Here is a 26,999-nt window from a genome sequence, read left to right as displayed (position 1 = left end):
GAACACTAAACAAGAAGCCCAGCGAGGACATTACCATGTGATATTTCTAATGCTATGAAGTACAGTATACATCACTTTAATTCACTACAGTTAACACTAGATGGCACCATGCGCCCAGCTAGAAACAGCCCGGAGTCTCACCAGGCAGGAGGTGAAGCAGAAGGAATTTTTTAATCCCTGGTGCTACATTCAGATCAAACCTCTTCGGTCCCCTTGGGAGCTGGGAAAGTGCCCCACGGTTATGGCGATCAGGGGAAGGGGAGCCCCAATCCTGAACAGACAGGGGCGTCTGGTCTGGCTGCTTTGCTGCACACAACTCCTGCATGGCTTCTTCAAGCAGCAGCATCTCCCTGTTAAAGAGCTGCTCAGACGTCAGCAGGAGCAGGGGGTGGCCTGCTCTGCCCCACCAGGCCGCAAAAACCCCTGGCAGGGGAGATTCTGCAGGGAGGGGATACGAGGCCAAGGATGTGGCTCTCCCCCATGCCATGGGTCGCACTCCAGGTCCCCCAGATCTGAGAACCCTTCATGCACAGGCGTGGTGGGGATCATCTAGTATTAGCAGCATCTGCTCCATTTTACAGATGGGGAAACTGAGGCACAGTGCAGCGACGGCCCAGTTCCTCAAAGTTATTTAGGTGCCTAACTCCCATGAGAATTAGGTGCCTAAATCCCTTTGAGGAGCTGGGCCCTAGTAACTTGCCCCAAGGTTGCACACACAGCCAATCAGTGACCGAGACAAGGTGGGTGAGGTAATATCTTTTATTGGACCAACTTCTGTTGGTGATAGAGACAGCAGTGGGTCCAATAAAAGACATTACCTCACCCACCTAGTCTCATTAATATCCTGGGACCGACACGGTGACACCACCACTGCATGCAATTAGTGACAGAGGCAGCTAGCACCAGGTCTCTTGGGTCCCTACGCTGTCACCAGTCAACTATGGTTCCTCCTAGTGAGGTCACTAACGCATCACTGCAGTAAATGCTGCTGAAACATCTGCCTAGCTGGGTCTCCCATCTCAGTGCAGCTGTTAGAGTCACAGTACCCTGGGAGGGTGCATGGTAGGCTGTTGTTCTTAAAGAACCTAAAATGTAAGCATAGGGTGGGCTGTTCAAAAGGCAATGGAGGTGTCCAATTCCCACTGAATGCTGATAGGAATGGGGTGCCTAAATCCCATAAACTCTTTGGCAAATCTTGCTGCTAGGCCCTGAAGCGGCCGAGGGTCCATCTGCATGGACCTTGTTGCCGGCTCAGGGCTGTTGTGAGATCGGTTCAGATCCCGTGGCCGCTCTTAACGAACAGGCATGGGGGCGTCTCTCCCGCCTGGCCTTGCGCAGAGCAAGCGAGCCGCCAACCCCACGCCCAAGACAAACACCCGAAAGGTCAGGATGCTGCAGCCATTTTCTGCCGCTGGATGTAATGGTTCGGTGCACATCTGCCATGCCGTGCATTGCCCTAAACAAAGCCCGGATGCCCCTTGGCCTGTGCAGATCTTTTTTTATTGGCACCATCAGCTCTGGCCTTATTAAAAAAAAAACAAACTAAGGGGAAAAAAGGAAGCAAAGGAGAAGCAGGACAGAAGCACATGAGAGACACAATCATGTGATAGGAGAGCAGAGAGGCAGGAGGGGGGACCAAGGGGGTTGGGCGCTGGAGTCACCGCCTCTTGGGTTTGTATTGGAGTCTTGTCAACTCCAGGAGATCCCCCCTCACCCCCGCCTTTGCTAAAGGAATCTAATCCCTCACTTCCCTCCTATAACAAATCCCTCCCCCTTCCCCCCCCCCTCCACCATCACCCTCGGTCTCGCGACAGCTGCTTAACATAAAATGGCTACAATGTAACATCTTTGCCTTTTGATGTCTCTTGCTGCTGCTCCGGGAGAATTTGGGATCTAAAGCCAGAACAAAAGCCCCTCCCCTGCAAGATCTGCCAGAGAAATGGTAGGTGGACTCGGCTAACCCAGGAGCAGCCTTTCGTGTGTGTGTGTTGGGGGGCAGCCCCCCCCCCTTCTCCTTCCCACCTCCCTGGTCCTGGAAATAAACAAACCCGGTACAACAGAGAGAGCCTGAAACTGACCAGGGGCAGCTGGGCTCTCTGCCTGTGACATGAACCAGAAGGGGCTGAAAGTAAGTGAGGAGCTGGTTTAAGGAGGGGGGGGTTCCCCTCCTCACCCCCACAAAGAGAAAAGCAGGTCATGCTAAAAGAGGGGGGTAGCGTTACATATCCCCCCCCCCTAAAATAATCCACCGCATTTGGGTTTTGCAAAGGGGGGAAATGGCACCTCATCTGCTGGGGGGGGGGGGGGGGGGGGGGAGAAGGATTCAAGCCCCCGTGGGCGGTGGGGGAGGAGGGGTGCGGGCCGAGGGGGAGGGGGCGCTCTAGGTGGCCTTATGTCCTTTGGTTACCATGCCTGGTTTTGGGGGGTCCTGGATTTGGATCCAGGACCCTCTAAACTAGCCCAGCTTCTGCACTCAGAGGGGAAAGGAAAACTGAAACTGGCTTTCAGCTGAGCCAGGCAGATGGCTCCTGGGGGGGGTGGGGGAGTGGGACCATTGGACAGGGGCCCAGTCATTACATCCATTCTGCCCCTCTCCACCCCCCTGCCTTAAGGATGATTATGAGCAAACCTGGTATAAGGAATTCACCCTGCCCATTGTACCCTCCCACCCCATCTGTCACATGGACCTGGAGTGGCCCCTTTTTTCTTAACAGGAAGCTGCTTATTTCATGTTGATTTTTCTTTCCTCTTTTTATAATTCGTCTTTGTTCGTAAAGACACCCTCCCCTCCCCCCCCTTGTAAACCTCAGTTTCTCTCCCCCACCCCCACCCCTGATTGACTGCACATGTTAGCCGGCTCCTTGTCCCAGAACTGCCCGCACTGGCTTTGTTGTTATCCTAGGGTTGCTTGCAGATGCTCTGGGATGCTGCAGTTATTCAGAGGGCTCAGGGCGGCCTGAACTGGAGGTGGCTGTCAGGCAGTGCGCTGTGACAACGGGTGAGCTGTTGGATGTTGCACCGGTTTGGGCTGGTGCTGGCGGTTTGTAGGAAAAATGGGGGTTCAAGCCTTTGTTTTGAGGGGAGGGGGAGAATTCTCCCCCTTGCCCCCTATTGCTGTAATGTCATGTGTGTGTGGTGAAGTACGGATGCATAGGAAGGTCCTGCAAGCTGAAATAATTTCAAATGGGTCCTGCATGGAAGGAGGCTTCCTCTGCAGATCAATTTGCAGGCTAGCACATGGGCAAGAGATCACTGTCAGATGGGGTGGGGGAGAGAGAGGCTCTTGGGAGATGGTTTCAGTGTGGTAGCCGTGTTAGTCTGTATCAGCAAAAACAACGAGGAATCCTTGTGGCACCTTAGAGACTAACACATTTATTTGGGCATACATATTTTATTTATTTTTACATTATAATAAATATTTTACTTAATAACTTATTTATGCCCAAATAAATGTGTTAGTCTCTAAGGTGCCACAAGGATTCCTTGTTGTTTTTTCTTGGGAGAAGGTGGTTTTACTGATGATGGTAGATCATATCATCTATTCTGTTTCCTAATGCCTGGTTATTTGATTTACATGACCAGGTGTGTGAATAGGCAGAGATTAGTGATGAAAGGCTCCAAACTAAGGCCTGGTCTACGCTTAAAAATGATGCACTGTAGGTAGGTGGACCTAAGCCTGGTGTAGACACAGCGAGGTCAATGGCAGAAGAACTCTTCTACCAATCTAGCTACTGCCTCTTGAAGAGGTAGATTAACTACATCGATGGAAAAAACCCTTCCGTCCATGTAGGAAGCATTTATGCCACGGTGCCGTAAGTTGTGCCACTGTAGCGTAGACCTGGCCTAAGTAAGGAAGGATTTGAAAGCAGCAGCATTTTCAGAAGGACTATTTTAAAAGGTTGCTTAGGGCAAGTCACTTGACTAGGGGCCATTAAAAGCTGGCATAGAAATGGTGAAAGTATCATAAATTTAGGATCCTGACATGCAGCCCTCTCTGAAAATAATTAAGAGCAGGGGAAACGCTGTAATCCACCATCACAGCTGCATTTATTCCAGTGAATAGATCTTGAAATTAACACCCAGGGGTGATCACGGCTTGGTGCAAAGCAACTCTGTGTGTTCCTCTCACTAGCACAGGTTAGATGCTTCATAAATAAGAGTGATCTCCACCGAGAATGTATTTAATCACAAATGCAAAGTTCTTGTCTTTTCCCTTCATCATTTAAAAAAAAAAAGAAAGGAAGAAATCTACGTTTAAGGCTAAAATAGTAATATTGCAAATAAGGAAAAACAAGTGTCATCTGGATCCATTACAAACTGTAGATTATGGCATTGAAGTTCATGGTCAGCCTCATGCGATAATACAAAACACACGTGTGGGAGGGGGGATGAGCGTGAGTCAAGGAGACTTTGGAAGAGAAATCTGAATTATCTCACTTTCATGCCATTTGAGCTCAGTCGTCGTGTTCTTTTAACACAGTTATTTTTATTTAACATGTACGTAATTAACCCTGTGATCCCTGGTCTGCTTGTAGCCATCAAAAAAGGACAAGGCTTAACTGTGACAAATTTATGCTTTCCAGATTGAGCAGGAAACATTGAGCAAGCAGCCACCGGAGCTGTGGGTTGAAAGCTCAGCAGAACGATCAGTGAAAAAGCCATTCTGCTGTCATAGCAAGCATTTTATTTCCTGTATCTCTCATCCTCCTTCTCTTTTATTATGTTTGTAGTGAGTGATCAGGAGTCCCTGGCTCCAAACCCTTTGTCTCTTATCTCAGCGTGTGACAATGTGTGTTTCAGAAATTGTATTAAACCTCTGGCTGCAAAGCAGGGTATAGATTCTCAAATAGGATTATTTGTTCCATTTATCCCGCTGCTGTGGATTCGTGAATGTCTTCTGTGTTAGCTGGTCTGAATGAGCCCTCGTGTTTGCACTGGGGAGCCGAGCTGTGGCCGTTAACAGACGTAGCAATGGGGACTTCTCTCCCTACTTAGGGCTGCGTGGTTGCTGTGAACCCCTCCCCCACGGAACGTTGGTTTGGATTTTGTAAAGGACCGTGTTTTGGCTGCGTTTGCTTCCTGCAGTTATTCTCCCGAGAGAGCTCACTAGTGAAAGTCTCTTGAGGGGGGAAATGGTGAATTTTTGCACAACCAAGCGGAATACCTGTATAAAGTGACTTTTGAATTAGTGCTCGGGGCTGGAATCCTGACTCTAACGGTGTGTCCACACGGCGAGCCGAGGCGTGATTTCAGCATGGATCGACGTACCTTACCCTGCACTAGCATTACTAAACGGAGCAGTGAAGATGCAGTGGCACGGGCTTCGGCGCAGGCGGGCTAGCAACGCGAGTGTGTACCCAGGCTCCCGGCATGCTGGTACGGCCCACTCTGAAGCCTGTGCCACCACATCTACATTGCGGTTTTTAACAGTGCTAGCTCAGGTATGTCTGCCCGAGCTGCTATCTGCCTCTGATTGTGCTGCAGAGTTAAGGTTTGGAGGACAGAAATACACCAAGGAGTTATGGCCCTGATGCCCCTGGCTTCACACCTCGTGCAGTCACACCAGGGCAAGGTCCTGGTCTGATCTGGCGGCGGGCCGAGGACGGTGCCTGTAAAACGCTCCCATTCTGATCTGATCACATGCTGCACCTGCTTTGCACTGAGGGCGCCACAAGGAGTGGGGACCTGGAGAACTGGACTTGGGGAGTTTGCTGTTCTGTACCAGATGCTAAAACTGGGGCTAAACCGCGGGGGAGATCAGGCCTAAAATTCTCTCTCGCCTTGCTCTGGCTCTCAAAACACGGTGGCCATTTGGGGATGAGCTGAAGCAGTGTCCAAAGTGAGGAACTGGGATCTGAAAAATCTCCCTATTTCAAACACCCTGCTGCTGCTTCCCTTTCTTAACTCGGACCGTTTTGTGCCGAAAACTGGATTCTCCTCCGTCCCCCCCCCCCGCCCCCCACTACGCAGGCGCACGCTCGCTGCTTCCTGTAGGGCTTAGAAGATGCTCATCCCCTGCCTGAGATCGAACCCCTGAAGAAAGGAGGCTGAATTGTTGTTGCCATAGCAACGAGTGGTGCTGCTCCCAATGGAGAAGCCTGACCTGGGGTGCTATAAATCAGCAGGGGAATCTGGGAAAATCTATGCCAAGTTACCTTCCCCTCCCCCGCCGCACCCCCACCCCAAATCAGCGGGGTTTTCTCCATCCTCTTACTCCAAATCCGCCAGGATTGTTCCATGTTTCACTGGGTTTTCTCCACTCCTCTGCCCTGTCGATGGCACGCAGGGCCGTAAGGCTCCTGGAGCGCCGTTCAGAAATACCCCTGGCTTTCAAACGGAAGAAACGTTGAGGCTTGCTGGCCGCTCCCCCGCAAATAGGCCTCCAACTCCAGAGCGGAGATCTAAGAACCTCGATGGCAGGAGTTCTCAACCTTTTCCTTTCCGAGGCCCCCTACCACCACCACCACCACCACCATATGCTATAAAAACTCCACGGCCCACCTGTGCCACAATAGCTGGTTTTCTGCATATAAAAGCCAGGGCCGGTGTTAGGGGGTAGCAAGCAGGGCCCCACGCCACAGGGTCCCCCATGAAGCTACATTGCTCAGACTTCAGCTTCAGCCCCAAGTGGTGGGGCTCAGGGACCCGGGCTTCAGCCCCATGCGGGGGGCTTTGGCTTTCTGCCCTGGGCCCCAGTGAGTCTAATGCTGACCCTGCTTGGAGGCCCCCCTGAAACCTGCTCGAGGCCCCCTAGGGGCCCCCCGACTCCTGGTTGAGAACTACTGCTCTATGCAACTCGCTCTTATCCCCTCATCTCCAGCTCCTCCTGGGGCTGTCACTGGCATTGGGGTTGCAGCTGGACGCATGCAAACCTTTCCTCCGGCACCCGTGCAAAAGGTAACCGTTTGCTCAGTGCGTGCTGAGTTATGTGGCTGGACCGTTTGTGCTCGGCACCTGGAGGTTTACGCTAGAGCTGGTGGGAAACCTTTTAACGGAACAGTTTTCCTTTGAAATCCAGACGGTTTTGTGGGAGCTTGTATCGTTTAATTCATTAACTAAAGAAACACTTTGATGCTATTAGGGTGACCAGATGTCCCGATTTTATAGGGGGGAGGCAGGCCCGGCTGCACGGACCGCTGGCGGGGGGGGCTCCTTGCACGGCCGGGACGGAGGGGGGAGACTGAGGCTCTGCCAGAGCTGTGGGGGATGCTCGGAGGAGGGAGAAGCGGCCGCGCGTCCCCCGCACCAGCAGCTGGCTGCAGAGACGCCACCGCTCCTAGCCGTGGGGCGCAGGGTTGCAGCAGCACGGGGGGGTTGCAATCCGCAGGCTGAGCGAGCTGACACCCCAAGAGGAGAGGGGGCAGTGGGTAGGGTTATCATACGTCCGTATTTTCCGGACGTTTTTATATATTTAAAAAACCCTCCCGGACGGCAATTAACAACTAAAAAGCCAGACATGTCCGGGGAAATACGGATGTATGGTAACTCTTTCAGTGTGTCTGGTTCACACTACCCCAAGACTAGATATAGGATGTTTCAAGGACTGTGCCCATATGTTGTCCTGTCCCCTCCCTCCCCCCCTCCTGCTCCTTGTTTGTTCCACCTACCTGTTGTCTTATCTCTTAAATTGTAAACTCTTTGCGGGCAAGGACTGTCACTTATGTAGTCCGTCCAGTGCCTAGCATAGTTGACTTTCAATGGGATTTAAGTCATAAGCCTTTTAAGTGCTCTTGGAAAACTTAACCCTTTACCCTAAGGCACTTGCGCATGTGGGGGCAGAGCTAACGTTGTATGTACAGACTTAGCTCTGGCAGTCAGATGATTCAGTGATGCAGCCTTCGTGATCCCTCAGTGTAGATCTCTGTGGAATTCTCTACACGCTTTTTAGATTACTTCTCGCTGGAGGTGATGGTTGGTCTTTGTTTCTTGCGTGTCAGTGGGACTGAGCCAAACCAGCCTTTGAGACAGTCCAGGGTGGACTGATCAGGTTGGGCTGAATGATTGACTTTCCCTAAGACTTGTTTGATATGCAGCATTTTTATTTTTTCTACCTCCGGGAGGTCATTTGAATGTTGGCACGTAGGGATTTTTTTGACCTGGTAGTTCTCACTTTTGTTGTTTTTAAAAAATTACCCCTGCAGAGATTGTACAGAGATTGTGAGGTGGGGATTTCCAACAGAAACTGACAATAGCACATGCACAGACCCACAAGCTGATGCTATAGCTAAGGGTACTTTATGTGTCTCTTTACTCTACCTTTCCAAAGGAGGAGATGCGCTGAAAAGCTCACGGCGTGCAAAGCGAACACCCGCTGGGGCCTCAGACCCCTACTGGGGGTTGGGGTGAAAATTCTTCGGCCGCCTGGGGAAAACCCCAGCCTAAGAGTGTAGGGAGCATAAAATGTCCAGCCCCTGTATGGGGTTGGGAGGAGGGGGGAGGGGGTTCTGATCCCTCAGGGTGGAGTGGGGGGGAATGGCAGAGGCACTCTGAGCCTACCGAGTCCCAATCGCCCCACTGAAAGATTTCCCCCTTTGCTTGTGTGTGGTGGTTGTAGCCTGCTCGGTTCCACTCGGGGTCAGTGGTTTGGTCCAGGGACCACCCAAAGCATCCTTGATAGATGTATAGCCCTGTGAGGTGCCCTACGTCTCACCATATGCCCTGTCTGTTCCCCTCTTTGGGATTTAAGGAAACAGTTGGAATGTGTCAGGGTCACTTCTGAGTAGTCCTCAGGCCCCTGCATCCCAGCTACTGCCAGCCAAACTAGCCAATAAGAGGCCTTCCTCTTACCACTAGGAAGGTAAGGGCATCCCACTCCTGCCACCAGTGGAACTGGAGTGCTGTGATCACTCACCTTTGTCCTTGGTACCACTTCTCAGGCAAGTGTTGTAGGCACCTGAGCTGCTGGGCCCTAAGGCCTTTGCACCTGATGGGTCCCAAATATCCATCTACCGACTGCACACGCCCCCCCTACTGCACCACTGGCTCCCTGGCTCTGTCCTTACTCCTCCCTGACTGTCCTCTCAGAACCTTCCTTTTCTGGCCTCTAAGGAGGAGAAGTAAAAGAGCAGCAGCAGCAGCCTCCTTGTGCTGACCTATGGCAGCAAAATCCTCTAGACAAGCCCAGGGAGTTTCTGGCTTTAAAGGCACAGACTGGGCAGGTAGCATGAAACTATTGCTGATGGCTGCCAAGAGGCCCCACAAACCAGAAAGCGAACAAGCTGAGCACCCTAACTCTATAAAACTGACCTCTGGCCGAAGAGGAAGGCAAGGTGGCCTAGTAGATAGGCCACTGGAGTGGGACTTGGGAGGTCCCAGTTCAGTTTCGGGCTCTGCCACTGGTTTGTCTGGTGTTCTGGAGCAAGTCACTTTGCCTTCCTATGCCTCAGTTTCCCCATCTGCAAAAGGAGGATAGTGATTTTTGTAAAGCACTTTGAGCTCTCTTGATGAAAAGAGCTAGAGAATAGCCAGATGTGGTGGTGGTGGGTTTTTTTTGTTTTTGTTTTTTAAATACAAACCCCAAAGTTAAGCAGCCAGCCTCGGATCAGTACATTTTTCAGCCCCAATCCTGCCAACACTTTACTGCTTGTGGTGAACAGAAGGTGAGATGTCACCGAGCCAGAGCCTGGAAGTATTTTCCTGCACTGTACCTGCAAATGGGAAGTTGCTGGGCAGCCCACGGATGTCCTTTGCCCGGGTTCTTCCTCTTTGTCGCTTTTACTTTTCCACTGAAAAATCTATGAGGGGAATCCGGCTGACCAAGACAGGAGGTCAGGGTGGTGCTTGGGCGGTGGCTGGGCCACAAAGGTTAATGAACCTGCTGCGGCCCTTTGCCAGCAGGTGGGGGTGTTGTTAACTCAGGCAGCGGGGGGGCGTGCTTTCCGAACCAGCAGTCCCAGGTTCAATCCCCGCTGCTGAGAACTCCCCAGTGCAGCTGGGTTTAGAAGCGACGTGGTTGGTTGGGGCAAGGTCCTTATCCCCTTCCATCCCTCGCTGGCCCGGTCTGCGATGCTTGTCACTGTACTGGGCCTGCATCCGCTTGGGGAATCCCTAGCCCTGACCGACTCCATTGCAGCACGGCCAGGAGGAGAAACAGGCTCTTCTTTGTGTACCTCAGAGCAGGCTCTGAAACTGTGCTGCCTCTGTACAAACCAGGACCAGCTTCTGCCCGCCATCAGCCTTGCTGATCAGCGGCACCTTGTGGGGTCTGGTTCTGTGCAGTACCAGCTGCCCCAAGCACCGAGCTAAACACGGATGGTGCCACACTCACCGGTGGTTTGCAAGCGGCCTGGCAGTGAGGGATCCATCGGTGGCCCTTTGGAGAGGAGCGGTTAGGGTGCTAGCCTGCTATTTGGGAAACCCAAGTTTAATTCCTCACTCTGCCACAGGTTTCCTGTGTGACCATGGGCATGTCATCGGTAAAATGTCAAACCTCACTGGGTGCTGGGAGGAGAAACACATGAGATACTAGGGGGCTGTGGCGGGTATCCAGGGGATTTTGGCAGTAGGGAGCCTTGCACCTCTAGGTCATGGGTTCAGATCCTGCCCAGGGCAATAATGATCAAAAATCATTCATCTGACTACTGGTTTGCATGAAAATGAGTTTAATGGTCACAGGCCAGTTCCTCGTGGGACAGGTGTTCACAGCTGGCAGGCCAGGATCAAGGAGGCCATGGAGCGAAAGTGGTCAGGGCTGAGGGGTACTTGGCTGCATTCAGGCCTGGTACAGAGTAAACACCAGGCTCTCCTGGAAACAAGTTAGTGAGTTGCACCACGGCGCTGCCCTGCTCTTGATGTGCCGATGTGAACTAGAGCTACACGCCCGTGCCAAGGGAGGAAGCAGCCCCACTGGTCCAAGGACATCTGCCCAGGCAAACTAGGAATCCAGCTCCAGCATCCCACGCTGTAGTGGTGGGCGCTGTGCCCGGAGCGGACTGGCCCAACGGTCTCCAGCTGGACCCGCCCTGTAGTTAGCAGCGTCGGCGTTAGATTTTCATCCCTGCATGAGAGTCTGAGCAAAGGGTGAGCTCTAGCCCTGAGCCCTCCATGGGGAGAGGTGGGGCATTGAGCCTACTGATGGAATGGCATGGGGTCCCCTACACACTGTCCTCTAACTCCCACCGCTGCCTCCCTGCGCAGGTGGGGGAACAGCCCCGTTCCTGACATGAGAGAGGCGTTCACAGCCTCGAGTTTCCAAGGCTCATGCATCCACTGGGCCGGGGCCGGACCTTCTGAGACCGATGTGGTTGATCTCAGCACCGTCCTGAAGGGCTGCTCGGCTCCGACAGCTTTGGGGAAATACAATTGGCAGCTTGGCCTCGTTTAGACGGTGAGCTGTACGCACGCTGTTCCCTGCCTCGGCTCCCATCTGTCTGAGCCTGGCAGCTGCCGCTCCCCAGCCCTTCATCCTCGCTACAGCGAACGGAACTTAAAATGGCTTTTTCAAGCTGGTCTGTTTCTAATAGGCTTAGGCTGGGACCCACGTAGGGAAGGCCGATTTCCCTGGCGGCGTGGGGGAGAGAAAGATAAAGCAGGCTCCCACAATGCACTGCTCCGTCATCAGCTGTCCTGGCAGGCAGATGACCAATCAAGCCAGCGTCTCCCGCATCTGACCCGCCTTCCTTGCCGTGGGGAGGAGAAGGGGTTTTTGCAACTGATCTATGTACTCCTGGCAGGAGCTTAGCTGCAGACGCTGAACTCGCTGATGTCTTCGATGCTGCATGTGGGGAAGACTTTGCAAAAACTGGCCGCTGGCGAGTGCGCGCCTCTGAGGCCAATACAATCTGTTGGAGCTTGCACTGTGGGTTTGGGTGCATGCACTGGCTGGGAGGAACAGGCTATCCTCCAAATGCAGGGTATCTTAAAAATGGCCTGTTGGGGGTGCTCTGCAGAAGATCTGGATCCTGAGAAAATGCGTAGGAGCTCAAAGACCTAGAACATCCCTGGGGGAAAAGCCCTCTTGCTTCCAGGCACACCCCACCTCTTAACTGCCAGAGGGTGGGAAAAACGTCCTCATGGGCATATTCTTCCCAAACTGTCCACTAGGGAGGTTCTTGCAACTTTGCATTGTCAGAGATGGGGGTACGGGCTAGATGCACAGACTATGGGTAGGTCTATGCAGCAAGGAAAAACCCACAGCTGGCCCGTGCCAGATGACTCCGGCTCGCTGGGCTGTTTCGTTGCTGTGTAGACTTCCGGGCTGGATCCCTTGCCGAATACACGGCGTTTCAACCCAGTGAGCTTTACGATGCGCTCTTGAGGTCCAGCCACAGAACAATGTCCAGTTTGTTTGTTTGACAAGACCTGTGGCCCAGTTTTGTGAGAGTCTCCTGGTTTTCAGGACTATCCTGGGCTCTGGCTAAGGCTGGCCAAGATCCTGGGTTTAGCTCGGCCGCCAGCACGCCTGGCCACCTGCTGCACTGAGAATCCTAGAAAAGCAGGGCTGGAAGAGGGGACCTTGAGAAATCATCAAATCCAGCCCCCTGCACTGAGGCAGGACCGAGTAAACCTAGACCAGTCCTGACAGGGGTTTGTCCAACTTGTCCTTAAAAACCTCCTGTGCCGGGGATTCCACAACCTCCCTTGGACACCTAGTCCAGAGTTTAGCTACCCTGAGAGTTGGAAAGTTTTTCCCTAATATCTACCCTAGATCTCCCTGGCTGCAGTTTAAGCCCATTGCTTCTTGTTCTGCCTTCAGTGGACATGGAGAACAACGGATCAACAGCCTCTTTTGTAACAGCCCTTAACATGTTTGAAGACTGTTATCATGTCCCCCCTTCAGTCTTCTTTTCTCAAGACTAAACATCTGAGTTTTTTAACCTTTCCACAGAGGTCAGGTTTTCTAAACATTTTATCGTTTTTGTTGCTCTCCTTTGGACTCTCCGATTTGCCCACCTCTTTTCTAAAGTGGGGCACTCGGAACTGGACACCGTCCTCCCGCTGAGGCCCTACCAGTGCCGAGTAGGGTGGGACAGTTACCTCCTGTGTCTTACATACAACACTCCTGTTAATACACCCCAGAATATTGGCCTTCTTCAAACCCGCATCACATAGTTTGACTCCTATTAAATTTGTGATCCACTGTAACCCCCAGATCCTTTTCAGCGGTACGACCACCTAGCCAGCTATTCCCTACTTTGTAGTTGTGCGTTTGATTTCCCCCCCGGCACTTCCTACATAGAGTACTTTGCACTTGTCTTTATTGAATTTCATCTTGTTGAATTCAGACCCATGCTCCAATTTGTCACGGTCGTTTTGAATTCTAATCCTGCCCCCCAAAGTGCTGGCGACCCCTCCCAGCTTGTGACCTCTTCAGATTTAATAAGCATCCTCTCCGCTCCGTGATCCAAGTCACTAATGAAAATATTGACCGGTACCAGACTCAGGTCTGACCCCTGTGGGATCCCACTACAAACGCCCTCCCAGTTGGGCACTGATCACTACTCCTTGAGTGCGGTCTTTCAACCACCCGTTTGATAGTAATTCCTAGTGGGCTTATGAGAGCCTCATGTGGGACGGCCTTACTAAAATGAAGAGATTCCCCCATCTGCAGCTTCCCCTCTATCCGCTGCGCCAGGAACGCTGTCAAAGAAGGCCATTCGGTTGGTTTGACGTGATTTATTCCTGACTGGTGCTGCCAGCCCACACCCTGACCTGAGGGAGCAGTATAGGGTCACCAGATGTCCCGATTTTATAGGGCCAGTCCCAATTTTTGGGTCTTTTTCTTATATAGGCTCCTATTACCCCTCCCCCCCCCATCCCGATTTTTCACATTTGCTCATGCCCAGAGCCTGACCCAGCTTTGTTGGGGCAGGTCCTTCACCAGGCCCTGCAGGAGCAGCAGTTTCCCCCCCCCCCCGCCACTAGCCATCCCCTCCAGCAGCTCCCCCTTCTTTTCCTTCCCCAGCACTGCTCTCTCCTGTCCACCCCAAGGGCCTTCTGCCCAGCCGCTGCCCCTCTCCAGCCCCGTTCCAGACACGCTGGCCTCTCCTCGGTGGTGGGGAACGAGGGGCAGGGAAGAGTGACCGGAGAGGGAGAGCAGAAGGCCGGTGGGCTAGGACAATTCCCTAACATGCCTCCCCTTCCCTCTCGTATCTTCCCCATGAGCCCCTCCCCTCCTGTTTTTTTTTTTTCCCTGTGGAAGTCTGATGCCCCCATGGGTCCTGTGGCCACAGGTAGTGGTAAAGCTACCTCCTTGGCACCCACATGCCCCAGTAGCTGAGTAGCAGATAGGCAGAGGGAGGGGGCGGAATTGGTCACTGCTGTCTCAGCAGCTTTTCCCATGCCACACTCGGGAGGGGCAAGGCAGGGGAAACTAAACTATTTGAAGGAGCAACTGGTTTGGGGGCAGAGGAGACCCTGCTTTTTGGGGGCGGCCGGCCTGGGGTTCAGAGGATGTGGAGGGCTCCCAGTTCCGACAGGCCACATGCAGCTTTGTATCCCTCACCAGACTCCTCAGCCCTGGGCCTTTTCAGCCTCTCCTCATACAGAACCTTTTCCCCTGCCCATCTCTGGGCCCGGCCCTGCCTGCTCTCCCCTGCTTGAGTCCATCACAGCTGGCAGCTGGGGAGGGGAGGTGTCGGTCTTGCGCGTTCACGAGACCTCTCTGTGCACAGCTGACCTTGTCCCCTTGTGTCTGGTTTAGCATCACCAGGAGAAGAGCCCCTCGCCAGTGCCCGGCATTGCCCGTTCCGCCACGGCACTCGCTTACCACGAGCACTACGCCTCGCCCGGCCCCGTCAAGAGCAAAGCCCTGAAGACTGAGAAAGACGCGGCATTGCCCTCCTTCTCCTTGGGTGGTAAATACGTTTCCGCGGGAGCAGAAGTGTCGGTGGGAGATGGGGAGGGTGGCTGCAGGTTGCAAGGCAGTTGGCATGAGAGGGAAGAGCCAGGGGCAGTGTGCGCGTGGAAAGCCCCCGCTCACAGTAACGCAAAAGCTGACCCCACTGCGTGGGTTTGCCCCACGAGGTTCTGGTCAGGGTGGTGTCAAACGTGGGCTATCGGGACCCACGTGAAGAATTCTCCTGCTGAAGCAGCTGAGCACACCTCTAGGTTTCGCCCGTCACCTCCCACCTGTGTTAAGACAGCATGTCCCTCGTCAGGTTCCATAGAGGCCGTGAGCTAGACGAGCGCCAAGCTTTCTCCCTTCCAACCCCCGTCTTCCCATTCTGAAACCTTCCTGCTCCAATCTTTCAGGCTTGGACGGGGGGGCAGGCAAGGTGACTTAATGGATCAGACTAAGACGGTGGAAAAATCCCTCCAGCATCTCTCTTGGAATTATGGGAGAACAGGGAAAGAAATGCTTTTCCCACTTGAAAAAATTTCCAACCCTGTTCAGACTAGCTGAATGTGGACCTACGCCCGCCCGCCGCCATCCCAGGTCTGGACTGTGGCATAGCCCTGGTGGTGGTGAAGATCTAGTGTATCACCTTAGTTTTTGGGGTGGGGGTGGGGAAATCCATTTGGGTCGACGAAAATTCTGACTTCCAAAGTGCATCCTGCATGTGCTGTGTAGGAATCGTCCCTAGGCTAGAGACGCCCATGTGTAGGGCCGTTCTGGACCTGCCCTTCTTGGATCCAGCAGCTAACAAGCTCATTGCAAAGAATAGTTCTTTGCTGCAGAGCAAACGGAGCCTCAGAACTTAGTGCACGAGCTGGACATTGGCTTTTAAATGGCCTTGAGGCCTTGGTTCCTGCTGGCCTCCAAAGGTGGGAAGTGGAAGAGCTGGTTCTTTGCCCCCAGATGCCCTGTGGAGAGGCCTGGCTATGGCTCCCTCCCAACGCGGCTCACAAACCTTTCCGAGGCGTTCAGGCTGAGAGCCGGCATCAGGAAGCCATGCCGCAATGTCGTAGGTCTGCGCTGCGGCTGGCCTGTGCCAGCTGACTCGGGCTAAGGGGCTGTTTAACTGCAGTGTCGACCTTCCCACCTTGCAGGGTCCTAGATCCAGCCTGAGGCCAAACATCTCCACCGCACTGAAACAGCCCCATAGCCCGAGCCCCCCATGCCTGAGTTGGCTGGCACGGGCCAGCCGCGGGTTTTGAATGGCAAGGTAGACAAACCTAGATGCTTCCAATAAAAACCCAACACCCAGGTTCAGCTTGAAAAGGAATCCAAACGCTGAGAAGCTTGGAAGTGGCACCCAGCAATGGCCGTGTTGAAATACAGAACTCGGAGACCACCACGACAGCTGAAATACCCCACTGTGCCGAACGCGCTCCTGTTCTGATGGCCTCCGCCTGGTATTGGCAAGAGCTTTGCTATGCCCTGGGCAATGCTACTCTTGACTGCAGCTCAGCCTCGCTCAGATGGCCACGCTCGCGGCGTAATTCTGGATCTCTCCAGCAGGCTACAATGACCTGGCTGTGTCGGGCAGCCAGATGCACCCAACAGGAAGTGGAGGCAGCGGGGCTCAAGCTCAGGACCTGCGGCTCCCGAAGCGCAGACCCCTCCCAGGTGAGCTCAGGGAGTAGCAGTGCATGGGGGGCCGGGCCGGGGGTGGGGTAGAACTGCGATCCCAGCAGGTCCACTCTCTTCCAGCAGAGGGCACCGCTCCAGGTATATTCAGGGGCACAACTGTTCATCTGTTTTCTTTAGGGAGACTAATTCAAACTTGTCCCTTAAATGTTAACCTGGGATTCTTACTAGAGAAGGGGGAGGAGTTTGGGTTCAGGCCAGATTCCTTTGCTGTATTCCTGGGCTAATCAGCTAAACTCTTCCTGTTCGCCCTGAGAACTGTCCCGGCGAGAAGACCCAGAGGGGCGGCGCCGGAGGAGGTGGCAAGGGAAACCTGTGGCTACCTGGAGCAGGGGAGAGAGACCAGGCAGTGGCAGGAGAGAGGCAGAAGTGGGAAGAAGAGGGGAAGGGACGTGATGGAATATTTCTAAGGGAGAACTGAAGCTTTGGACCCTTCGTCTCTGGTCCAAGCAGAGCCCAGGCCGACAGGGACTGGAAACTGTTGCCATCTGACCACTCAGCAGCCTGTATGCAGGGGCGGCTCCAGGCACCAGCGCACCAAGCACGTGCCTGGGGCGGCAAGCCGCACGGGGGCGGCCTGCCGGTCCCTGCGAGGGCGGCAGTCAGGCTGCCTTCGGCGGCGCGCCTGCGGGAGATCCGCTGGTCCCGTGGTTTCGGCGGCAATTCGGCGGCGGGTATGCCAAAGGCGCGAGACCGGCGGACCTCCCGCAGGCATGCCACTGAAGGCTGCCTCACTGCCGTGCTTGGGGCGGCAAAATACATAGAGCTGTCCCTGCCTGTATGACATGAGTTCGGTGGGTCTCATCAGGGACACAAATCACCATCGCGCTCCGTGTGAATTGGCCCCGTTGGTTGCTCATCTCAGCAGAGAGCCGCAGCCTGAATGAGCCATTGGGGATCCCACCAGGTCAGGGGTGAGGTATGCTGTGGGGGGAGCAAACGGCCACTGCCACCATCTGCACCCCTTTCCTGGGTGAACCCGCTATGTTTCACATCTGCAGGGTCTCTGGCCCAGAGGCAGCCTGCTATGTTCTCACGGGTGGGTGACGTGCGTCCTGCCCAAGCCAGCTAATTCTGATGCCAGCAGGGAAGGACCAGCGAGGCCGTGCACTCGTTCTGGGGAGGAGGGAGGACATGAAGGCAGGGAAGCTGTTGGGGCTTGGGAGAGAAATGACTCCGGTGGCTCTCTCCTTCCAGGGAAGCACTACCCGTGCTCCAGCTACGGCTGCAAGCTGGCCTTCCACAGCATGCAGGAGCTGATGGATCACATGAGAGTCCACTACAGACCCACCCAGTCCCTGGAGGGTAAGGCCTGGCTTGCATATCGTCCCAGCGGGGTGCTAGGAGAAGGGGGGCCTTGCTGCCGAGAGGTGGGGTGTCAGGACACCACATGCTAGGGTAGGCTGGATGCCCGAGATGAGGAGGCCTCGTTATCCCTTCCCAGTGCTTCCTCTGGGGCATCAACCTGGCTGTTCTACAGCATCGGTTTGCTGTTGATGGCTGAGCAGCTCGTGAAGAGACTCCAGCCTGTGGGTTGCGTGTGAGCATTTGTTGGAGCGGTGATTGTCCACTGAAGTCACATGGTATTGCTACCCACTGATTGGGTAGGGAGAGTGCAAACTCGTCGAGTGACAACGGCCGGGGTTACGGGGGCTTGACAACGGCCGGGGTTACGGGGGCTTGACAACGGCCGGGGTTACGGGCCTTGACAACGGCCGGGGTTACGGGCCTTGACAACGGCCGGGGTTACGGGGGCTTGGCCCCGGCACACGTGCTGGACTCTCCCAGGAGCTCAGTGCTCAGTTGCTCCGACAAGGAACAACGGGAGACGCTGGGTACTCTGGCCGTAACTTTTTATAGCAGTACGTGGGAATGGGAGCTCGTAGCTATAAAACCCCGACCCCAGACAGTGTGAACCGGCACTCGCCCAGCCAAGTGTTCGCAAACAGCAGCTCCCTGATCCCAAACGCTCAGCCCACTGGCTCTGATTGCACAAACGCTCACCAATGGGCTCCTGCCGCTTGGGAGCTAGATCCAATCTGCCCCTTGGCTGTCCGAGGAGAAGCTAATTCACTAACTTCCCCACCCCCAGGTTCTCTTCCGAAGCCCCTCCCCCAACCCCTCCTCTTATTAGCCACTTGCTGCCGAGCCGCCGCGCTGGTAAACTGTCCAATTAATCTGGGGGGGGGGGTTGTTTTTTGTTTGGGGTTTTTTTTTGGGGGGGGGGTTGAAATTTCCCTTGCTGTGATAACAAGGTCCCCTGCCCTCCCTGGCAAATACAGTAACTCCTCGCTGAACGTTGTAGCTCTGTTCCTGAAACATGCAACTTTAAGTGAAACTATGTTAAGCGAATCCAATTTCCGCATAAGAATTAATGTAAATAGGGGGAGTTAGGTTCCAGGGAAAAAATTTTATCAAACAAAAGACTATATTATAGAGTGTGTGTGTGTGTGTGTGTGTGTGTACGCACACAGTATAAGTTTTAAAGAGTTTTAATAGTGTACACAGCAATGATGACTGTGAAGCTTGGTTGAGGTGGTGGAGTCAGAGGGTGGGATATTTCCCAGGGAATGCCTTGCTGCTAAATGATGAACTAGCACTTGGCTGAGCCCTCAAGGGTTAACACATTGTTGTTAATGTAGCCTCCCACTCTACAAGGCAGCACGAATGAAGGGAGGGGAGACAGCATGGCAGACAGAGACACACACCCCCCCTGTGTGAGAGACAGAGCGATGCGCATTGCCCCTTTAAGTACACTGACCGCACTCTAAGTACATTGCCTTTTTAAGTAGATCAGCAACCTCCCTCCGTCCTGAGCCCTGTCGTGTCCCCCCCCTGCTCTATGGAAGATGGGTTAAGCAGGGGGCAGGAGCAGGGGGGAGGGGGACACCCTGATATTAGCCTCCCTCTTCCCCCTCCTCCCCCTCCACACAGCAAGCAGGAAGCTCCCGGGAGCAGCTCCAAAGCAGAGGACAGGAACAGCACATGGCAGTGGGGGGAGGGCCAGCTGAACTGCCAGCAATTGCTAGCCTGCTGGGCAGCTGCTGCACAGGGAACTTAGGGGAGCGGGGAGCTGATAGGGGGGCTGCCAGCCCACCCTGGTTCCAAGCCCCCACCAGCTAGCTCCAACGGGCTGCTCTTCCTGCAAGCAGTGGACAAAGCAGGCGGCTGCCAAACGATGTTCTAAGGGAGCATTGGGCAACTTTAAACGAGCATGTTCTCTGATCAGCGACGTAACAACGTTAAGTGCGGAGTTCCTGTCGAGGTTCCGAGTGTGTTTACAGCGGTGAGCGGTGTGCGTGTCGAAGGGGCTGGGGTCCCTAACCATTGCGTAGCTGGTTCTAAAGAATCCCCTCGATGTAAACTGAGAACGTTGTGTCTAGGGTGGACCTGACTGTGGGTGTCTCACTGACCCCTCTGCCCTTCTTCTGCCAGGTAAAATATTCCACTGCCCCACCCAGGGCTGCACGGACACTTTCCCCAGCATGCAGGACCTGGTGGCTCACATGAAGGTGCACTACAAGCCAAACCGCTACTTCAAGTAAGTCCCTCTCTTTGGGTCACAGAAATAAGGCCCCTTCTTCTCCTCCCTCACCGACCCCTCTCACTGGTCCCAGCTCGTCCAGAGCCCCCAGATCTCCTAGGCAGGGCACTGCGCCCGCCAGGCTATTCACCAGGGCACTGGCGTCACTGTGCCAAGCAATGGGGCTCTCTCCTGGGCAACCGCTCCGTGCTGTCCCTCTGCTTGTGGCAGGGCCCTTGTGGGATCCAATGGGCCAGTTCTTCTCCCTCCTCGGCGTTGGCTTTGTCCTCTGGGCTCTAGAGTCCCGCAGCCCAACGGGACCCGCCTCCGAGGGTCGGGGTCTGGGCAGCCGCTGCCTGTTCCGCTCCTGCCGGCCGCGGCGTGACTGCCAAGGTGGCAGCGCCTCTGGCCGCACGACCTGGGCAGTGCAGCAGGGGGTGACAGCTGACCAGAGAGGGGCATGCGGCCGCACCACTGGCTCCAGTTTCGGAGGAAGGGTCGGGTCAAAAAATGGCTCAACCTTAGTGGGGTCTGGTGGGTTTGGGCCCAGACCTGTACTCCAGCCATGTGCCTGGGATGGCTTCTTTCTCCATGAGAGAGATTTCCTGGTCCGCTCGGCTGAGCCTGCAGGCCGGCGGCTTCCCCTCGGGCCGGGCCGTTGCAGACTCGCCCTCTCCTGTCGCTCCCCAGGTGTGAGAACTGCCTGCTGCGCTTCCGGACCCACCGCTCCCTCTTCAAGCACCTGCACGTCTGCTCCGACAGCGCCAGCAGCCCGGCTCCGGCGCCGAAAGCCGAGAGGCCCACCCCACCTGCTACCTCCGGTCTGGAGAAGGACCCCCCGGCCAAGCCGCTGGAGGGGCTGCCCAAACTCCAGAGCGTCATCCGGCACATGGAGAAAGAAGCCATCCTCCCCAGCATGGACGCTGTCTCCACCGCCGTGCCAGCCTCACTCCCGACTAGTCTCCACGGCTCCCTGGAGTCCATGCCCCTGGTCTCTCCGGCTTCCCACCCATTCCCTCTGCTGGAGCCCTCGCTCTTCGGGCCGTCGTCCTTAACCCGGTTCTCGGGCCAGCCTCACTCCTCGGTGCCGGGGCCTTTCCTGTCCTACATGCACCCCTCTCCCTACAGCCTACCTCAGGCTTCGGTTCAGCATCGCCTCAGGCCGTACTTGCCCAGCCAAGGCCTCCCCGTCTCCAACGCTGTGTGGAAGAAAAGTCAAGGTGAGAACACAGGGTCAGCAGGTAAATCTGTCGTCTTCAGCTGGGAATCCCCCAGGCTACAGCAAACCTCCTTCCAGGCTCGCCCCAGACCGCTGCTGCGAGAACCCACAGGCGGGCGGGGAGGCACTTCCGGCCGAGGACGCTACCCACCAGCTGCCCTGTCCTCCCCTTGCCACCCTGAGAACCAGAGAGATCCCACTTGCTCAAGCTCCCAGATTCCCTCTGTCCCGGGCTCCAGGGGTGGGTTCCAGTGGCCATTTCTCCGCCCCTCGTCCCAACATCTCGCCCCCCACAGACAAGCTGCTCCATGGGGAAACTTGAGAGCAAGGCCCACGTCTCTCTTAGAGGGCTCCCCGGACGTGGGGCGTGAGGCACAATCCCATTTGTCCTGCTCTGTTTGCCAAGGCCTGGGGGTGTATTGGGATGAATCTTCCCCTGGCTCCACCAGCCTCCACGGAGATACCACGCCAGCGGAGAATTCGCCTCTCGTTCTGTAACCGAGGCCGTGACGCCTCCCTGGCCTGTTCCTCCCTCGCTCCCTCCCACCAGCCTGTGGCCACCGTGCTCGGCTGGTGAGCCCCGCTCCCTTTCCCATCATGGCCGTCGTCGGCCTGCGCTGGGGACCCCTTTGGCGCAGGAGCTGGTGGGAGGAGGCGCCCCGGCGACAGGCTATTGTGACTGTTGCCCAGCTAACGCCCTGGCAAACCTGCGGATGGTGTGGGCACCGGGACGTGTTCCTGGCTCTCATTTGCTCCAGTGTGAAAGTCACTCCCTGTGCTTTTTAAAAAAAAAAAAAAAAAAAAGCCCTTCAGCTCCCCCCACTCCCCCACACCCAATCTCTGTCCCGCTTCCACCCCCTGGAACTGTCCGTGGAGTCCTGCGGGGGCAGCGCCTGGAGTGATGCCCCCTGGTCCTGTCAGCCTTGTTCTGAAAAGCCAGTGGCAGCTGCAGCTGGACACAGCTGGCATCCGAGCCAGAGCCTCTTGGTTGCGTCCCTTCCCCCCCAGCCAAGGGAGGGGAAGGCCTAATGCTTGTCTCGCCCCTCGATTCCCTTCGCAGGTGTGTGCGTCGGCCCACGCCTCCCATGCTTTGGCTCAGGTGTGACTTCAGGTTAGTCCGGCACCTCTCGGCTTTGGGCTGCTCTCTGGTCACTGGGTGGTGCTGCTGTGCGGTGAGGGGGTGACCTGCCCTGGGAACTGGGGAACCCAAGGAGGGGGGGCTTGAATTAGCCATGTCACACAGGACAGCAAGGGGCTCTTAGTCCTTGGAAGGCCCAAGGGCACCACCCAGGGGGCAAAACAACCACAATACCTGTGGTTGAGTGGCTTAGTCCAATAACCGTTCATTCCCTCTGAAGCACCTGGCATTGGCCACTGTTAGAAGACAGGCTACTGGGGGAGATGGCCCAGTGTTCTGACCCAGTCTGGCCGTTCTGGTGTTCCAACCTTCAGCCCTATGCCCTGATTGCCTGCAAGCTAAGCAGCATCAAGACTGCTCAGTCACTGGATGGAGACTTCCGAGCTCCTCGATAAGGGACATAATACAGAGGCCTGGTATTAAACTGTTGACGTATCTCTAGCTGAGAAGGGAGGGTGCTGCCTGCCCTGGGCGGGGGGAATTGATCTGGTGGTGAGAGGCAGTTGTCTGGGACTGACAGCTGCGGCGGTGTCTTGATGGACAAGACTTCTTGTTTAAACCCAACCCTGGGCGGGGACTGGCTTTGTTACCCTCAGCCCGACGCTGTGTGCCGTGCTGCTAGTGTGTGTCTGTGGGGTGCTGGCCCTGATATCTGGGGAGGGATAGTGGCCCTGCAGTTTCTGGGGGCTCGGACCATTTGCTCCCCTCCACTCTATAGAGCAGGGATGATCTCGGAGGCCTGGCAGCCCTTGGAAGCAGTGTCAGCCTGGCCTGTCCCTGTTGGACCCCATGCCAAACCTGGGAGGCGTGGGAAATCGGCTGTTCTACTGTGAAACCAGGGAGGCTTGGATTTCCCCAGCCGAGTCAAGCGTGTGGTAGCGAGGGCTTTGGGCAGGGGAATGACCTGCCCTTTGGGGCGTAAACTGGAACAGCCGCTGGCCCAGCCCCCTGTTCCTCTTCTGTGTTAGGGGCGTTACAGTAGCAGCGAGAGGCACCAGAGACTCAGGCCACCCTGCCGGGTGCTGCCCAGAAAGAGACAGTCCCTGCCCCACAGCGCGCACCGTCTCAAGAGACCAGACAGACCAAGGGCGGGAGGGGACCAGCTGGTCAGCGGCAGAACTGGGAATAGAACCCAGGCGTCCTGAATCGCAGTCCAATGTACCATGCTGCCTGCCTTGGCCTTGGGACCTCCCATTCCCACGGCCATCAGCTGCTGGGTGTGTTTCAGGGGTCGTGGCCCAGGTGCTGCCGTGGTGGTGCTGAACAGCTGCGCATGCCTCTCAGGGGGGGAAGGGGCTGGCCGTGCGATTGCTATCCCCGGGCACTAGCAAGTCAACGCACTCGCTTTCCGCCCCCTGTGTTGCAGGCCACTCCTCCAACAGCCGCATCGTGTGGGAGCACACGCGGGGGCGCTACACCTGCATGCAATGCCCGTTCTCCAGCGCCTCGCGGGAAGAGATGACGCTGCACATTGAGGATCAGCACAAGAATCCGCCCCTGCCCGGCCGGCTGGATGGAGAGATGGGTGCGCTGCAGTGGGGGGAGCTGGGGGACGGGAATCTGCCCTGCTTGCTGGTGAGAGGAGCTGATCGGGGGATCCTGAGCCCCGGAATTCAGCCCAGATTCCTTTGCATGACAAGTCTTCCTGTAGTGGGAGTGGGTCATAGCCCAGCTTCCCAAAGTCACACCCTTCCCCAGAGCCTGACAGCGCTGGAGTTTGCCTCTCCTGGCTGGAGAAGCAGGGAGCCTGGCTTGGGGAGGTTCGGGGGGGGGGAGGAAAACGTGTCTCTGACTGATCTAGGGAGGGGACGCTGCCCCAATGCACAGGGACCGGAGAGATGTGGACCCTGCTAAAGCTGCCCGAGAAATGGCCCCTGATGTTAACTGCTTCCCTACTTGTCTCGGAGCTGCACCAACTCCATCCTCCCCCTTGGCTGGGAAACCTGCCCCTTGCCCGGCTGTCCTGGCTGAAGTGCTCCTAGAGGGGACAGCTGCACCCACAAGCCCAGAACAACGGGCTGGTTCTACCAAACTGCAATGACCTTGGACTTATCATTAGGCTTCAGAGTCAGTCGAGGTGCCTGGAGCAGATAACGGCCTGGGCCTTTCTGCAAGCTCCCGAAGGCGGCTGTATTGGACCCGACCAGGTTTTCTTGGTCACAAGCTGGGCTAGAAGCTCGCCTTCTACACCAACACAATGGCCTCCGCTGAGCTGCAACCGCAGGGCGGAAAGCCAGAGCGCTGGCCCCACGCAAGCTAGGCGGCCATGCACCCAATGCCCCACTTCGCCACAGCCTCTCGAGCAGCCGCCCGGGAGTTGGCGGATTTCTTAGCGCTGATGGTTCTCCCTTGTGCTTCTCTTGCAGACTTCGGCGTCGGCCTCGCCGCCTTCCACTCAAAGCTCCCGCCGGAGATGGAGAACTCCCTGTACTCGCAGCTCTGATGCTCCCGCTGAGCCGGGGTGGGGAAGGAGGTGTGCATGGGAATGCCGTAGGAACGGGTGTACGTAAAAGCCAGTGCTGCAGCAGGAACCTACCCCCCCCCCTCTTCTTCCCATGCTGTGTTTGCACCCCTCCCCTCACCCCTAGCCATGCCACTGACTTCAAGCTGTGCACTGCAAAGAGTTGGGGCAGGGAGAGGCTTTTTCTTAGTTTTTTTTTTTTTTTTTTTTAACTTTAATTTAAGTCCTGGAAGCTTGTGTGTGTCTCCCCCCTGCTCCAGATCTTATTGCTTCAGGCACAAGGGTTCTCTGTAGAGCCTGGTAGAGTTGCTCAGGAGTTAGTGGACTTCTTCTCGGGGATGAGGTCGCTAAGAAATAAATGGGAATTGGACAGAAGGGTCTCCGTCTGCTCTGTGTCATGCTGCCTTGGGCAGGGCCTCTCCCTGGGCAGGGAGCAGGCGGCTGAGCGGCAGGGCTCTAAGCGCGGGCTGCAGCCGGGTAAAAGACTGGTGTAAGTTTCCCTCGGGGGATAGAGCGGGATGCAGGAACCCTGCATGGGGAGGGCTCTACGGGAGGGGGGCTGGTTAGACAGTAGCCTCAGGGCAGGATAATTGATTTTTAAGAGGGTAATGGCCAGCCCTGCCTCCCTCCGAGCGCTGTGCCAGGAGGATGGGGACAAGGCCAACCTCCAGGATTCTGCTTTTGGGGGAGCAGGAAGCTAACCGCATCAGTCTAGGCCTAGGGAGCTGGCCAGAGCAGGATCGCTGGGTTCTGCTGGCAGCGCCTGCAGGCTGGGACCTGCTGTGCAAACACCCAGCCCCTCTTTGCCCTTTCGCGCTGACGCTCGAAGAAAACCAGGCAGAGCGCGCTGAGTCTCACAGCAGGGGAGACAGAGGCAGAGAGCAGGTGGGTCCCGTTTTCAAAAGGGCTCCCCCGAGCTGTGCCGCATGCTGTGTGTGAAACAGGCCCTCTCAGTCTGCACCTTCCTGGGGTCTGAGCCTGGCTAGAAATCTGACCCTCAGGGACTTGCCCCAAGCTACGGCTGTCGCACCAGGGCGTAGACGTTTCCAGCAGCAACAGGTTTTGTTCTGCCGACTGGTTAATCCAGCTCTCGGGGACAGGAGAGCAAGGGCGCCAGAAGACTTCTGCTGAGCCAACTGTATCTGGCCGAGGGGGGAGGCGAACCTGGCTACGAGGTGCAGGGGTGGGATCGAGCAGGATCAAGTGTAACCCCAGGCCCGAGAGAAGGGGAAATTCCCTCCACTCCTGCAGCAACTGGGTCATGGCCTAAACGGTACCAAAGCGCTGCCTTTGCCTTGCAAGCGAGGGTCACTGACGGTAGCGGGAGCCAAACCTGTCAAGAGGCGCGAGGGGGTTTTTGCTCAGTAAAACCACTTCAGCCTGGCCAGGTTAAAATCTTCCCTCGTGGAGGGGGGGCTTGTGATCTCCTGGCAGCCTGGTTTAAGAAAACCTAAGCTGATACCCACCTACCTCTTCTCCCGCCAGCCAGGGGCTGTTTCAATCTCAGATGGAGGGGGGTAAAGAAGATAGAGAAACTACTTTTAAACACTGCCCTACACAACCTGCAGCTGTTTGGCCTCACCTGCTGATGAGTCGTATTGAAGTGGTGCCCACAGGCCCCAAGCGGGAGCAGGATGACCCCTCCTCCCCCCCATGCGAGGTGCGCTACATGCACCCCAGGAAGGGAGAGGGCTTGGTCCATGGATCTTACCATCGAGACCAGAAGGAGGCAGAAGAACAGTTCACTGCCTGGCAGTTACTCTCTGCCAGCCTTGTTTACCACCCACCCCCAGTGCTGCAGTAGGAGCGTGGAAGCAGCCCTGGGGCTAGGTTCACCATTCATAAGAATGGCCAGACTGGGTCAGACGAATGGCCCATCTAGCCCAGTGTCCTGTCTTTGGACAGTAGCCAATGCCAGGTGCCCCAGAGGGAATGAACAGAACAGGGAATCATCAAGTGATCCATCCCCTGTCACCCATTCCCAGCTTCTGGAAAACAGAGACTAGAGCCACCCTCCCTGCCCATCCTGGCTAATAGCCATTGATGGACCTATCTCTCTCTCTCTCTTCCCCCCTCTCTCCCCCATGGACTTAGCTAGTTCTTTTTTGAACCCTGGTAGTCTTGGCCTTCACAACATCCTCTGGCAGAGTTCCACTGGCTGTTTGTATGAAAAAAAAAACTTCCTTC

The 26,999-nt window shown here is 55.7% G+C and overlaps 1 protein-coding gene across 3 annotated transcripts; it reads left to right on the top strand.

The window, feature by feature from the left end:
- Positions 1–1,822: 1,822 nt before the first annotated feature.
- ZNF414 (zinc finger protein 414) lies at positions 1,823–25,177 on the top strand. Of its 3 annotated transcripts, XM_026655000.2 has the most exons (9): positions 1,823–1,942; positions 14,642–14,795; positions 16,340–16,450; positions 17,669–17,776; positions 19,907–20,012; positions 20,685–21,214; positions 22,274–22,324; positions 23,718–23,876; positions 24,718–25,177. In XM_026655000.2, exons 1-9 carry the CDS (start codon positions 1,940–1,942, stop codon positions 24,792–24,794), a joined length of 1,299 nt encoding a protein of 432 aa, XP_026510785.1. In that variant the 5' UTR covers positions 1,823–1,939; the 3' UTR covers positions 24,795–25,177. The 3 variants fall into 3 exon arrangements, with proteins under 3 accessions (XP_026510785.1, XP_026510786.1, XP_026510783.1); XM_026655001.2 differs by lacking the exon at positions 22,274–22,324; XM_026654998.2 differs by lacking the exons at positions 22,274–22,324; positions 23,718–23,876; positions 24,718–25,177 and having other exon boundaries at positions 20,685–22,000.
- Positions 25,178–26,999: the final 1,822 nt, after the last annotated feature.

Source organism: Terrapene carolina, unplaced genomic scaffold, assembly GCF_002925995.2.
Source record: "Terrapene carolina triunguis isolate 2854851 unplaced genomic scaffold, T_m_triunguis-2.0 Scaffold194, whole genome shotgun sequence".
NCBI lineage: Eukaryota > Metazoa > Chordata > Testudines > Emydidae > Terrapene > Terrapene triunguis.
The sequence above is the reverse complement of the archived record's forward strand: the minus strand, read 5'-3'. Positions and strand labels throughout refer to the sequence as shown.